The 14,032-nt window shown below is 48.2% G+C and overlaps 1 protein-coding gene across 6 annotated transcripts in view; it reads left to right on the top strand.

Annotated features, from left to right (window-relative positions):
* The window catches only part of SREBF1 (sterol regulatory element binding transcription factor 1), a 109,170-nt gene that overhangs the window by 81,138 nt on the left and 14,000 nt on the right, over positions 1 to 14,032 (top strand). For all 6 annotated transcript variants that reach the window (XM_085628943.1, XM_085628948.1, XM_085628942.1 and 3 more), the window contains exons 15-17: positions 1,427 to 1,559; positions 3,738 to 3,900; positions 10,825 to 11,013. In XM_085628943.1, coding sequence (XP_085485069.1) covers positions 1,427 to 1,559; positions 3,738 to 3,900; positions 10,825 to 11,013 — 485 coding nt within the window. The remainder of the gene's footprint in view (positions 1 to 1,426; positions 1,560 to 3,737; positions 3,901 to 10,824; positions 11,014 to 14,032) is intronic.

Below are 14,032 nucleotides of genomic sequence, written 5' to 3'. Positions count from 1 at the left end.
CCAGGCAGGGATCTGTGCTCTTGGGCTTCCCAGGTGAGAAATAATGCCAGACAGGGACCTGTGCTCTTGGACATCCCAGGTGAGATCTAACGCCAGGCAGGGATGTGTGCTCTTGGGCATTCCACGAGGTAATAACTAATGGCAGGCAGGGATCTGTGCTCCAGGGAATCCCAGGTGAGTGCTAATGCCAATCTGTGATCTTGGGCATCCCAGATGAGAACTAACACCAGGCAGGGATCTGTGCTCGTGGGCATCCCAGTCGAGAATATGATCTCATATACTGAACACACACTGGATCTGGTGTGTGTTATGAGGCATGTGACTCAGGTGATCATGTGTCAGGCATGATAGTGGTGTCCCTTGGGGCAGGCTGAGTGTGGAGGTACCTCAAAAGTGATGTTTCACAGCGTCCATCCTGCTTTCATGGTGTTGGTCACAAGGAAGAACATTACCTGCAGCAGTGATGTTACTCAGGGACCAGCCTGTACTCTTGGGCATGCATCACATGTGAGAAGGTATCGCTTAGTGAAGACACACAGGCTCCGGTATGTGTTTGGAGCAGCGTTGCACAGGATAATGATGTTACTTGGGCCAGGCTGTCCTTGCTGTGGTGCCTGCCATAGTTATGGTACGCAGGGTCTGACCTGCTTTCTTGGGTGTGGGTAAAAGGAGAGCACATCACCTACCTTAGGGATGCCACTCTGGGACCTGCCTGTGCTCTTTGATGTGCATCACTTGTAAGAGCATTTCCTGCTACTGTAATGTCAGAATGAGGAGTGCGCTGTGGAGGACAAATCACTGGTGGCGACATAACCTGCTGTACTGAAGACCTGCAGGGCCTCAGGAGTGAGGGAACCATCTTCCTGCTCCATTGCTCAAGGACGTCAATTCATCGAAAATGCCAGGGTTAGCGGAAGTGACACCACAGGCCCTTTGACTTCCACTTTCAATGACACACACAAACTTACACATAAACACAAATTCCCACATATACACTCTTTCACACGTCAACACGCTCTCACCCGTAAGCATGATTACAACATTCATTTAAAAGCTTTGTTAGTTAGTGAATAAGATATTTTATTTATTCAATATTAGTGTAATACAAAATTGACAGAAAATAGAGAGAGTGGAGCCCCAGCTGCTCCTGTGTTCCTGGCACTGAATTTGCCACCTCTGCAACCAGGAGTCGCAAAGGGGAAGACAGGGGTCGCAGCTGCGACCCCTAAATGACGTCCATAGCTTTGCTCTCTTCTGTATTTGAGTATAAGTGGGGCACATACATACATTCCTGGGGCCCACTGTATTGTACTTCTTGGCACAGGCTTCCAAGCTGCTTCCCTCCTTTTCTCCATATATTTGCCCCTTCTTGATCTGTTCCACCTGTGGCTGTTGCTAATCTGTTTTGTTCCTCTCTCTCCGGCAGGCACAGATCCTGTCGCCAAGTGGTGGGCTTCCATCATAATTGTGGCAATTAATTGGCTCCAAGGAGATGATGAAGCAGCAGAGCGATTGTATCCTCTGGTAGAATACATGCCAAAGGCCCTCAGTGCTACTGAGTGAGTATTGGACTGCCGTTGAGATGCACAACATGGGCACTGAAACACTATTGTTGTAGACAGAGCATAATGTGAAAAGATACACCAGGCACAAGAAATAACTCCTAGATTACCAACCCTGGGGGCAGAGAATTTCCTAATAACGATAGGGTAATGTGTCAAAAGGCAAGAGTAAGGCGTAATTGCATCCTATTGATTCTTTGTTTGAGAACTGAAAAAGAGATGTAAGGACTCACTATCGGTGACGTATTTCTCTTGTTTGGTCGATTAAGGATATTGTGTAACTACTTTAAAACTCATTACAAAAAATGGAATGTTGAGCACTCAATAGAAGACAGTGGAGTGCTCCGGGCTTCTAATGGCTGGTAGAAGTCCGGAGCAGCAACGTTCCAATGTTTGTTCACAGCTGTTGCTGTGAATAAAGGCCTCACGGTGCCTGTTGGGATTTCAACCCCCTCCAGCTCTGTGAAGTCTTTGTTTTAGAAATTTGCACATTCTGCCCTCTAGGGGCGGAATGTTCTAATAGCCTTAGAGCCCTCCGTAGCGGGCTCTACCGACCATTAAAGGCCTGCTTCCTTGTTAAAGGTTTAACGCTGGAAAGGGCCTTTAATGACCGGTAGAGACGCCTACGTCAGGCTTCTAGGCTATAATAAAAACGATTTGAGAAAAAAAGCAAGAGAGATACATATTAGAACTGAAAGAAAACCCAAAGGGCGTGCCAGAGAATTGTGGCATGCAGAATGACTAAAGCCATACCACAAAGGAATCAATCATACTTCGATGACATAAGCCATACCTCAGGGGAATAAATTATACTGCCTGGTGGATTGGAGAATGTAAATATGACTTAAAGACGCCCAGGGAAAATTTCCACAGGTCTTTGTACAATTGTGAATAATGCTTACGCCAGGTTCCCATGCTTGACAGCACCTGCCTTCAAAGGGAACGTTCCCCTCTAAACCATCCTGAGGCGTCTGAAGTCTAGAATACAGAAAACTGAAGACGCTTTTCCAAATTAATAACCATATCACAGAAATCATGCATTCCATAAGAAGAATTATTCAAAAGGCAGTTCCGAAAAGAAAAGAAAAGTACATCACACCATCTGCCCTAAATAGAGTGGACAGTCTGATGTATTTACAGTGACGTGTAAGGTTTCCCGCACACTGTTCTAAACAGAGCCGGCGTGCCGTCAGTTTACAGAACAGGGCACTCCACCACGCTTGCGGTGGAGCACCCTGTCCGCCAGGCTCTAAATCTATCTTCAGCTTCTCAGTAACTAGCAAGCTCCTACACATGCTAAAATTGCTTTGGAAACGTATACCCAGGGTCCAGATGATTATCAGGTGCCCTTTTGTTTTGGAAATGGATTTAACCATTCCTATGGGAAGTAAATATTATGGTATGTTAAAATGTATTGTGCCAAACAGCACATTTACCAGAGTTTCTTGGAGCTGGAGAGGGCAAGAAGAGACAGGGACTCTTTTTACAATGACCTAGGTGCAATAATGCCCGAAGGGCCATTAGCTAAGTTTCCAACACCTTCCTAAATCTCAGGTGCTGGGGTTTGCTGGACACAAAGCTTTCCATCTGTCGACTGCCTGCACTCACATGGCTCTTCCTCCGGCACTGAAAAATTTGAACTTGCCGACATATAATACAGTTATAGTTGTGTAAAGGATCTAAGCACTTTGTAGTGCCTGGTTGATGCCAACAAGTCTTTTTGACCAGAAAGCAAGTTTTTCCATAACTGTGTGAATCAGACACATTAATATGAATGGAATGATTTTTGAAGCCAGCTGTCATTGTAGTAGTAGAGACACATGGTTAAACTTGGCTGAGTTTGGCGCTTTGGGCGATTTGCTAGTGATGGACTGATTTTATAGGGGCTCCCCAATAAATGCTGTTTCCATAATGAAGATGGGATTAGACAATCACATAAACCATATTACTGGGGCAATATACACCATACCAAAAGAGAAAAAACATGTCTCTGTGAAACAAACCATACAGCTGAAGGATGAACTATACCTCATGCATCAAATGTACTGCAGGGGGTTGATCCATCCCTCAGGGGGATTACGTTATACCAAACTAGTTCTACACCAGACCTGTTGACGTTCAGAGGAGCTTTGCTACAGCCAGTCTGACCTCTGTTATGTCTTTCCTTGTGCTTAGAAACCCCCTGCCCAAGGCGGCACACTACACATTCAAGGCTTTACGTACCATGCTGGGGAAGCAAGACAGCAGTCAGGCCAGCCTGGCCCAGTGTGATAAAGCCAGTGCGTACCTGCGGGACAGTCTCAACATGACCTCTACAGCCTGCAACGCTATTGATAAAGTAAGCTCAATTCTGCTGACTTGCCTTATGTCTCCAGACTAGTTGTAGTAAGTGTCTCTTTCCAAGACTAGTGGGCAGCAGGTGTCTCACTCAAGACCAGTGGCTAGCGGGTGTCTTGCTCCAGACTAATAGCAGCAGTTATTCCTCTCCAAGACTAGTGGGCAGCTGGCATCTCTCTCCAGACTAGTGGGCAAGAGGTGTCTCTCTTTTGAAGACTAGTGGGCAGCAATTGTATCTCTCTAAGACTAGTGGGTAACAGTTGTCTCTCTCAAGACTAGTGGACAGTAGGGTTTCTCTCCAAAACCAGCGGGCGGCAGACGTCTCTCTTCAGAACTTTCATGAGTCATGAGGGTTCTACAGAGAGACATCTGCCGCCCGCTTGTCTTGTGAGTTGAATGGGACTCTAGATTCCACACAGCCCCGTTTTCAGTGGGGAAGGAAAGGCATTGGCTGGTGTCTGTGGTATTGTATAGCTCACTTTCGTCTGATGTCAATGGTGTTGTATGGCCCAGTTTCTGCTGGTGTCCATGGTGTTTTGTGGCTCCGTTTCTGCTGATGTCCTTGGTGTTGTGTGGCCCTTTTTCTACTGGTGTCTGTGGTGTTGTATGGCTCAGTTTCTGCTGGTGTCTGTGGCGTTGTGTGTGTCAGTTTCTGCTGGGTGTCTGTGAGGTTGTGTGGCCCAGTTTCTGCTGATGTCCGTGGTGTTGCGTGGCCCTTTTTCTGCTGGTGTTCGTGGTTTTGCGTGGCTCTGTTTCTGTTGGTGTCTGTGTTGTTGCGTCGCTCAGTTTATGCTGGTGTTCTTGGTGTTGCGTAGCTATGTTTCCGGCGGTGTTCATGGTGTTGCTTGGCTCCGTTTCTGCTGGTGTCCATGGTATTGCATGGCTCAGTTTCTGGTGGTGCGTGGCTCCATTTCTGCTAGTGTCCATGGTGTTGCATGGCTCAGTTTCTGCTGGTGTCCGTAGTGTTGCATGGCTCAGGTTCTGCTGGTGTCCGTGGTGTTGCGTGGCTCAGTTTCTGCTGGTGTCCATGGTGTTGCGTGGCTCAATTTCTGCTGATGTCCGTGGTGTTGCGTGGCTCCGTTTCTGCTGGCCTCTATGGTGTTGCGTGGCCCAGTTTATGCTGGTGTCCGTGGTGTTGCATGGCCGATTTTCTGCTGATGTCCGTGGTTGTGTGGCTCAGTTTCTGCTGGTGCCCATAGTGTTGCATGGCTCAGTTTTTGCTGGTGTCCGTGGTGTTGTGTGGCTCAGTTTCTGCTGGTGTCCTTGGTGCTGCGTGGCTCAGTTTCTGCTGGTGTCCATAGTGCTACATGGCTACGTTTCTGCAAGTGCCCATGGTGCTGTGTGGCTACATTTCTGCTGGTGCCCGTGGTATTGCGTGGCTCCTGTTCTGCTGGTGCCTGTGGTGTTGCGTGGCTCAGGGTCTGCTGGTGCTCGTGTTGTTGCGTGGCTCAGTTTCTGCTGGTGTCTGTGGTGTTGTATGGCTCAGTTTCTACTGATGTCCGTGGTGTTGGATGGCTCAGTTTCTACTGATGTCCGTGGTTTTGTACTGGTGTCCATTGTGTTGTTTGGCTCAGTTATTGTTGATGTCCGTGGTGTTGTATGGCTCTGTTTCTGCTGATGTCCATTATGCTGTATGGTTAAGTTTCTCCTGATGTCCTTTGTGTTGTATGGTTCAGCTTCTGCTGACGTCCTTGATGTTGTGAGGCTCAGTTTCTGCTGGTGTCCGTGTTGTTGCATGGCTCAGGTTCTGCTGGTGTCCGTGGTGCTGTGAGGCTCCGTTTCTGCTGGTGTCCGTGGTGTTGCATGGCTCAGAATCTGCTGGTGTCCGTGTTGTTGCATGGCTCAGGTTCTGCTGGTGTCCGTGGTGCTGTGAGGCTCAGTTTCTGCTGGTGTCCGTGGTGTTGCATGGCTCAGTTTCTGCTGGTGTCCGTGGTGTTGCATGGCTGGTGTCTGTTGTGTTGCGTGGTTCAGTTTCTGCTGATGTCTGTGGTGTTGAATGGCTCAGTTTCTGCTGATGCCCGTGGTGTTGTGTGACTCAGTTTCTGCTGTTGTACGTGGTGTTGTGTGGCTCTGTTTCTGCTGGTGTCCGTGGTGCTGCGTGGCTCAGGTTCTGCTGGTGTCCCTAGTGCTGCGTGACTTAGTTTCTGCTGGTGCCTGTGGTGTTGTGAGGCTCAGTTACTGTTGATGACCGTGGTGTTGTATGGCTCAGTTTCTACTGTATTCATGCTGTTGTATGGTTCAGTTTCTGCTGAAGTCCGTGGTTTTGTACGGTTCCGTTTCTGCTGATGCCCGTGGTGTCGAATGGCTCAGTTTCTGCTGATGTCCGTTGTGTTGCATGGCTCAGTTTCTGCTGATGTCCGGGGTGTTGCATGGCTCAGTTTCTGCTCATATCCGTGGTGTTGTATGCCTCAGTTTCTACTGATGTCTGTGGTGTTGTATTGGTGTCCGTGGTGTTGTATTGGTGTCCGTGGTGTTGTATGGCTCAGTTTCTGTTTGTGTCTGTGGTGTTGCGTGGCTCGGTTTCTGCTGATGTCTGTGGTGTTGTATGGCTCAGTTTCTGCAGATGTCCGTGGTGTTGTATGACTCGGTTTCTGCCAATGTCCATGGTGTTGTATGGCTCAGTTTCTGCTGGTGTCCGTGGTGTTGTATGGCTCAGTTTCTACTGATGTCTGTGGTGTTGTATTGGTGTCCGTGGTGTTGTATGGCTCAGTTTCTGTTTGTGTCTGTGGTGTTGCGTGGCTCGGTTTCTGCTGATGTCAGTGGTGTTGCATGGCTCGGTATCTGCCGATGTCCGTGGTGTTGCGTGGCTCGGTTTCTGCCGATGTCTGTGGTGTTGTATGGCTCTGTTTCTGCTGGTGTCCGTGGTGTTGCGTGGCTCCATTTCTGCAGATGTCCATGGTGTTGTATGGCTCAGTTTCTGTTGGTGTCCGTGGTGTTGCGTGGCTCGGTTTCTGCCGATGTCCATGGTGTTGCGTGGCTCAGTTTCTGCTGATGTCCATGGTGTTGTATGGCTCCGTTTCTGCTGATGTCCATGGTGTTGCGTGGCTCAGTTTCTGCCGATGTCCATGGTGTTGTATGGCTCAGTTTCTGCAGATGTCCGTGGTGTTGTATGACTCGGTTTCTGCCAATGTCCATGGTGTTGTATGGCTCAGTTTCTGCTGGTGTCCGTGGTGTTGCGTGGCACGGTTTCTGCCGATGTCCGTGGTGTTGCGTGGCTCGGTTTCTGCCGATGTCCATGGTGTGGTATGGCTCCGTTTCTGCAGATGTCCGTGGTGTTGAATGACTCGGTTTCTGCCAATGTCCATGGTGTTGTATGGCTCCGTTTCTGCTGGTGTCCGTGGTGTTGCGTGGCTCCATTTCTGCCAATGTCCATGGTGTTGTATGGCTCAGTTTCTATTGGTATCCGTGGTGTTGCGTGGCTCGGTTTCTGCTGATGTCCGTGGTGTTGCGTGGCTCGGTTTCTGACGATGTCCATGGTGTTGTATGGCTCAGTTTCTGCAGATGTCCATGGTGTTGAATGACTCGGTTTCTGCCGATGTCCGTGGTGTTGCGTGGCTCGGTTTCTGCCCATGTCCATGGTGTTGTATGGCTCAGTTTCTGCAGATGTCCATGGTGTTGTATGACTCAGGTTCTGCTGGTGTCCATGGTGTTGTATGGCTCAGTTTATGCTGATGTCCATGGTGTTGCGTGGCTCAGTTTCTGCTGATGTCCGTGGTGTTGTATGGCTCAGGTTCTGCTGGTGTTCATGGTGTTGTATGGCTCAGTTTCTGCTGATGTCCGTGATGTTGCATAGTTCAGTTTCTGCTGATGTCCGTGGTGTTGTATGACTCAGTTCTTCAGGATCTCAATTATGTGTTTGGAGAGTCCCAGCTCTTCAAACTCCTGGGCGCATTCATAGATGGGGGTTCTAAAATCATTGCGCAGTGGCCAGTTAGAATGTGCTGTTACTCCGATGCTGAAGTTACGAATATTAAGAACAAAGAATAATGATTCTATTCGACATTTTTATTTTTAATTTACCCACATTACCACCCAACCTAAATGAACCGGATAGTCTTATATGAGTGAATGCTGGTGGGGAATGACCCTCATCTTGTTATGGTTAAGTGGTTCGTTCTCTACAATAGAGCCATCTGGTTGCTGCCCCTTGTCTCTCCAAACTGCTCTCTGTGTGAAGTTCGATGGGTTACTTCCTACAGTGGCATCTCACTGGTGGGACTTCCATGGCTGCAGCTGTTGTGCATTGTAGTTGCATTGCATGGTTCAGATGAGGTGTCCAATGCGTCTGCAGTGCAATACAGAAGCAGCTTCTTTGGCATCGACAGTGAGTGACCTGAAGAAGGATACACCAATCGATACTATTGTTGACACACCAATCGATACTATTGTTGACACACCAATCGATACTATTGTTAACACACCAATTGATACTATTGTTGACACACCAATTGATACTATTGTTGACACACCAATTGATACTATTGTTGACACACCAATCGATACTATTGTTGACAGACCAATCGATACTATTGTTGACAGACCAATCAATACTATTGTTAACACACCAATTGATACTATTGTTGACACACCAATTGATACTATTGTTGACACACCAATCTATACTATTGTTGACACACCAATCGATACTATTGTTAACACACAAATTGATACTATTGTTGACACACCAATCAATACTACTGTTAACACACCAATTGATACTATTGTTGACGCACCAATTGATACTATTGTTGACGCACCAATTGATACTATTGTTGACACACCAATCGATACTATTGTTGACTCACCAAACAATACTATTGTTGACGCACCAATCAATACTATTGTTGATGCACCAATCGATACTATTGTTGACGCACCAAACGATACTATTGTTGACACGCCAAACGATACTATTGTTGACACGCCAAACGATACTATTGTTGACACACCAATCGATACTATTGTTGACGCACCAATCGATACTATTGTTGACGCACCAATCGATACTATTGTTGACACACCAATCGATACTATTATTGACACACCAATTGATACTATTGTTGACACACTGATCAATACCATTGTTGACACACCAATCGATACTATTGTTGACACACTGATTGATACTATTGTTGACGCACCAATCGATACTATTGTTGACACACTATTCAATACTATTGTCTACTTTAATGCTACATGATGGTAAATTTCTTATTTTTCATTGGCTGTTTACTATGATGCCTTTGTGATTATTTTTTCTTCTATTTGCGGAAAACCAGGATGGACCCTGAATTCAATGGAAACTATATGCAATAATCACACTAACAGAAAATACATCTTCATAAATCTGTTTTAGAATGTGGAGATTTACTTCTCTTTCAGCATATTTCCCAAAAACGCTCAAGCATCACATCGTATTCATCCAATTCCTCCGCAGATTGTTTGATAACTTCTTTGCCATTTTGGTGCTTACCTCTCCATCTTGCTTGTTCACATTCACAAAGGAAGCAAATGTGTGATTATGAGGGGTTCAGTGTTCACCTTCAGTCATGTTATTCATTGGAAATGCATTTACAGTTTTATCAGCTCAAACAGACAGTATACTGCTGGTCAAGTGCTAATGAGCTAACGGGGACTGGTTGAATGTAAAACAATGTTTCAAAGCTTCAGGCTAGAGCAAAATGTATGCTGGGAATCTTAAGTGGGGATAAAATGTGCTCATTTGTACGAGTGAGTCGAGTTTAGTTCCTTAGAAATTAGAAACACATTGTTAATGTCAAGTGACCAGACACTGTAATTTACTTTGTAGCAAGTATTGATGTCAATAGATGTATTCGCAATTAAGAGTACAGGTAAGATGGTGCAACTCTTTTTTTTTTTTTTTTTTTAGGCCCTTCATTAGAATATTATTTAAAAAATATATCAATTTCTCATTCTTCTCAGGGACCAGTCATTTTAACCTGGGAATTTTCCTGTTCTGTGTGTCTGACCGCGGTGGTAGTTACTATAAAATGCCTCGTGGTTGGCAGTGGATTGAATTTCTTGAAAATTGGGAATATTTTCAAGATCAGTAAATAAATAAGCTAAAGATAGGGTATATTAACATATTACTTAATTGCTTACAATCTTAAGTCTATATTTTTTACCTAGATGCTGTTTTAAGAGTATATCCCACAAATACATTCCTTCGCTGAGGTTTCTGCTCCTTATATTCTTGTACTAAAATGTAGTACTAAAAGCACGTATAGGAGAATTGAGCTTACATACTTTTGAAAACTTGCATTATGCTACCACCTAGTGGCTGGAATCAGAATTGTTCAAGTGTTGTATTTATAATATACCAAGCAAGTCGAATTGCAACTCAGTTTGAAACACTGGACATTTAATTTGTGCATGTTTATTGGAGAATGTTCCCACCAGTACTTGTTGGACGTATGGCAAGCTGAAACTATCAGTGTCTATGCTTTTTATTGTGCAGGGAATGAAGCTGGCTTCATGAAGAGTTTAAACTCTCAGACGTGATGTTATATTTAATCGATTTTAATTAACCCAGAAGGGTTTTCTGTTAACTTGGAAATTGGAGATCATTAAATCTACCCAGGTCTTCATATTTTCAGTCTTTTGGGAATATGTTGGGAAGGATGCTTGCATTCACAAAAATCTGAGTTCTGAAATCGCTCTACAAGTAGCAGCTTTACCTCTATATTAGAAATAGATAATCTGTTTGTCACTCGAATTACCGTTACTATCTCAATGCTGGGGAGAGAAAAGGAGTGGAAAAGGCTGTATATTGAAGGACTACTATAATAACCGTTGTTGAGTATTTCAGGAGAGAGATTCTTTATTGACTTGAGTGACCCTTTCAAAAAATAGTCTGTAAAAGCTACAACCCTTCCATCCTGTTTTTTTTGTATGGTCTTTGCAGGCGGTCCAGCTGCTGTTCTGTGACCTGTTATTGGTGACGAGGACGAATGTTTGGCAGCAGCAGATGAATGCAGCAGGGCAGCAGATGAGCGGTGTGTTCCAAGCTTCTCCACTGGAGCTGAGGGGCTTCCAGCAGGATCTGAGCAGTCTCCGCAGGCTGGCGCAGTCTGCCCGGTCTGCAATGCGCCGGGTGAGTCTGACAGGGTCCACTCCCTGTATGGAGGGTGCATAGGAGCGCGTCTGAGATTTTGTGCGATTGCACGATCTGCTGGCTACATGTCACATCATTATATTCAGTTTCTGCCATTACATTTTCTGTCCTGACAGCTCCTTTTCAGGCCCTCCTTTTCTCAGTGATGACGTGCACTATGTTGCTTTCCTTGATAATTGGCACACTGTTTCCTGTCCAATAATGGACAAACTTACGCACTCACATCCCCAAGTGCATTTTATTCGTCTCCATCACCAGCTAAAAATGCATTATGTCCCTCTCTTAGCTAGACTCTTTTGATAAACAAGTTTTTATTGATTTTCAAATTGGCATCACGATCAAACAGGACATACAGCAAAGCGAGAAATTTGTCAGCAGTCAGACCCGTTACATAGTAAGTAGAAAACATCAGCACAGGCTCTCCCCCCCCACCCCTCTCCCTCCCTTCCCACCCCACGCATACCCCCCTTAACCCAGGCCCCCGAGCCATTTCCCCCATATTTTCTGGAACTTCTTGGGGCAACCCCTAGCAGCATACAGTGTCTTTTCCTGTGCAGCGCACCAATCCACCCCTCTCCGCCACTTGTCTCCCGTGGGAGGGTCAGCCCGTTTCCAGGCGGCCACTATATCCCTCTTGGCCACCACCAGGGCCGTGGTTAAGAAATAATGTTCATTACGGGAGCCATCCAGCCCATCTGTTATGCCCAGTAGCGCCATTCGAGGATCATGGGGGACCTCCCATCCCAGGGCGTCAGTTAAATCAGCTTCAATCTCCCCCCAGAAGCCGTCTAATCGAGGGCAAGACCAAACCATATGAAAGAAATCAGCCGGGACCACCCCGCACCGCCCGCACGAGGCCCCCTGGCAGAGGCCGGCGCGAAACATACGCTCCGGGGTCAGGTATGCAGTGTGAAGGTAATAGACCTGGACGAGCCGCAATCGAGCTGATGTGGTGATCGTCCTGGGTGCCATAAGGGCATCCCTCCAATCAATGTCGTCCAGAGGGCCCACCCAAGCCTCCCACCGCTGCTTCAACCCACTCCAGTCCATCGGGGTATTATTAACCAAGGATCGATAAATACGGGAGATGCCCCCCTTCCCAAGATAACCCAACATCACCTGGGCCTCAGGCGGGCTATGGTCAGGGAGCCTGGAGTCCAGGGGGACGTGAGATTGGAGCGCATGGCGCAACTGGAGATAACGATAAAACTGCGAGGGATGCAGAGAAAACCGGCTCTGGAGCTCTTGAAAGGAGCACATGTGGCTTCCCCGCCAGACATCGCCCAGGTTGGAGATCCCCAGGAGGTCCCAGCCACGAAAGCCACCGAGTCCCGCCACCTCCCGCATCCAAGTGCCATGCCATAGCGGTGTCACCCGGGTGAACACCTTCGACCACCGGGTGTGCCGTAAAGCCGCTCGCCACGCCAGAAAGGGGGCCCGCACGACCTCCGGAAGCGATCTAGGGACCGCCGCGCCGTAGAGCATATTTTGAATAGAGGAGAATCCGACGAGCCGCACCTCCAGTCTGTAAGCCGGATCGTCCCACCCACCCGAGAACCAGTCATGGACCACTAACAGCCGCGTAGCGAGGTAATACAGGTAAAGATTCGTCATGCTCAGGCCGCCGTCATAGGAAGGAACACGACAGCGGTCTAAGGCCAACCGGGGCCTACCTCCGCCCCAAAGAAAGTGAGTCGCGGTCTTGTCCAGGTCCCGAAACCAGGAGCGGGGGAAGGAGCAGGGCGTGTTCTGGAGCATATAGAGAAACCGGGGGAGGATCATCATCTTATACAGAGCGATCCTTCCCAACGGATTCAGTGGGAGAGATTGCCACTTCATCATATCAGCCCTGGCCTTGTTAACCACAGGGGCCACATTGAGAGCCCAGCATAGTTCCGGGAGAGGGGTAACCCAGATCCCCAGGTACTTAAAGGACAGCCGTCGGAGGGGAATGTCAGACTGCCAATCAAAACACTCCCGTGAGGGGTGTAGCGGAACCAGGACAGACTTCCCGGAGTTCAAACGGAGACCAGATGCCTGCCCAAACCGATGAAGAACTCGGCGCACCTGAGGACCCGAGACAGCCGGCTTGGAGAGATAAATAAGTACATCGTCCGCATACAACGCAATTTTATCGGGGACCATACCCGGCCAGTCCCACCCACGGAGAACCGGGTCTGCCCGGATGAGCACGGCCAGGGGCTCCATCGCCAGGGCGAAGAGGAGGGGCGAGAGCGGGCAGCCCTGCCGCGTCCCCCGCCCAATGGAAAACGCGCGGGACAGGGTCCCATTGACCAGCACTCGGGCCCGTGGGTCCGCGTAAAGCACCCGAACCATGGCGCGAAACTGGGGGCCAAACCCCATTAATTCTAGGGTGTCTCCAAGATATTCCCAGCCCACCGAATCAAAGGCTTTCTCGAAGTCCACCAGTAGAAGGGCCAGATAAGGAGAGAGGCGCTCCCGGTGGGCCAGAGCCAGATGCAGGCGCCGCAGGCAGTGCCTGGTTCCTCGGTTTGGCATAAACCCGCATTGGTCCGGATGAACCAGCGCGGCCAGGAACGGGCGCAGCCGTTGCGCAAGGACGGTAGCATAAACTTTGAGCTCGGTGTTGATAAGAGAGATCGGCCGGTACTCGGAGCAGGACCGCGAAGGGGGTTGAGTCTTCGGCAAGACAACTATAGTGGCGGTATCTGTCTCTCTCGGGAAGGAACCTTTCTCTACCGCCTCCGTGAAGAGATCCTGAAGTCGCGGGGCCAGGGTATCACGGAAATGGGCGTAATACTCCTGCGGAAAACCGTCCGGACCCGGGGTCTTCCCAGGCGCCAAATGGGAGATTGCCATCTCAACCTCCTGCAGGGTAATGGGCAGGTCCAGGGTTTCGCTATCGTCCTGCCCCAACCGCGCCAAGACCGCTCCATCCCCTCCCATCAATCCCGCAAGGGAGAGCCCCTGTGGCTGCGCCCGGTATAACTGGCAGTAGTAGTCCGCAAAAGTTTGA

Source organism: Triturus cristatus, chromosome 10 (genome assembly GCF_964204655.1).
Source record: "Triturus cristatus chromosome 10, aTriCri1.1, whole genome shotgun sequence".
NCBI classification, from domain to species: Eukaryota; Metazoa; Chordata; class Amphibia; order Caudata; family Salamandridae; genus Triturus; species Triturus cristatus.
This window is presented reverse-complemented; position numbering and strand designations above follow the sequence as displayed.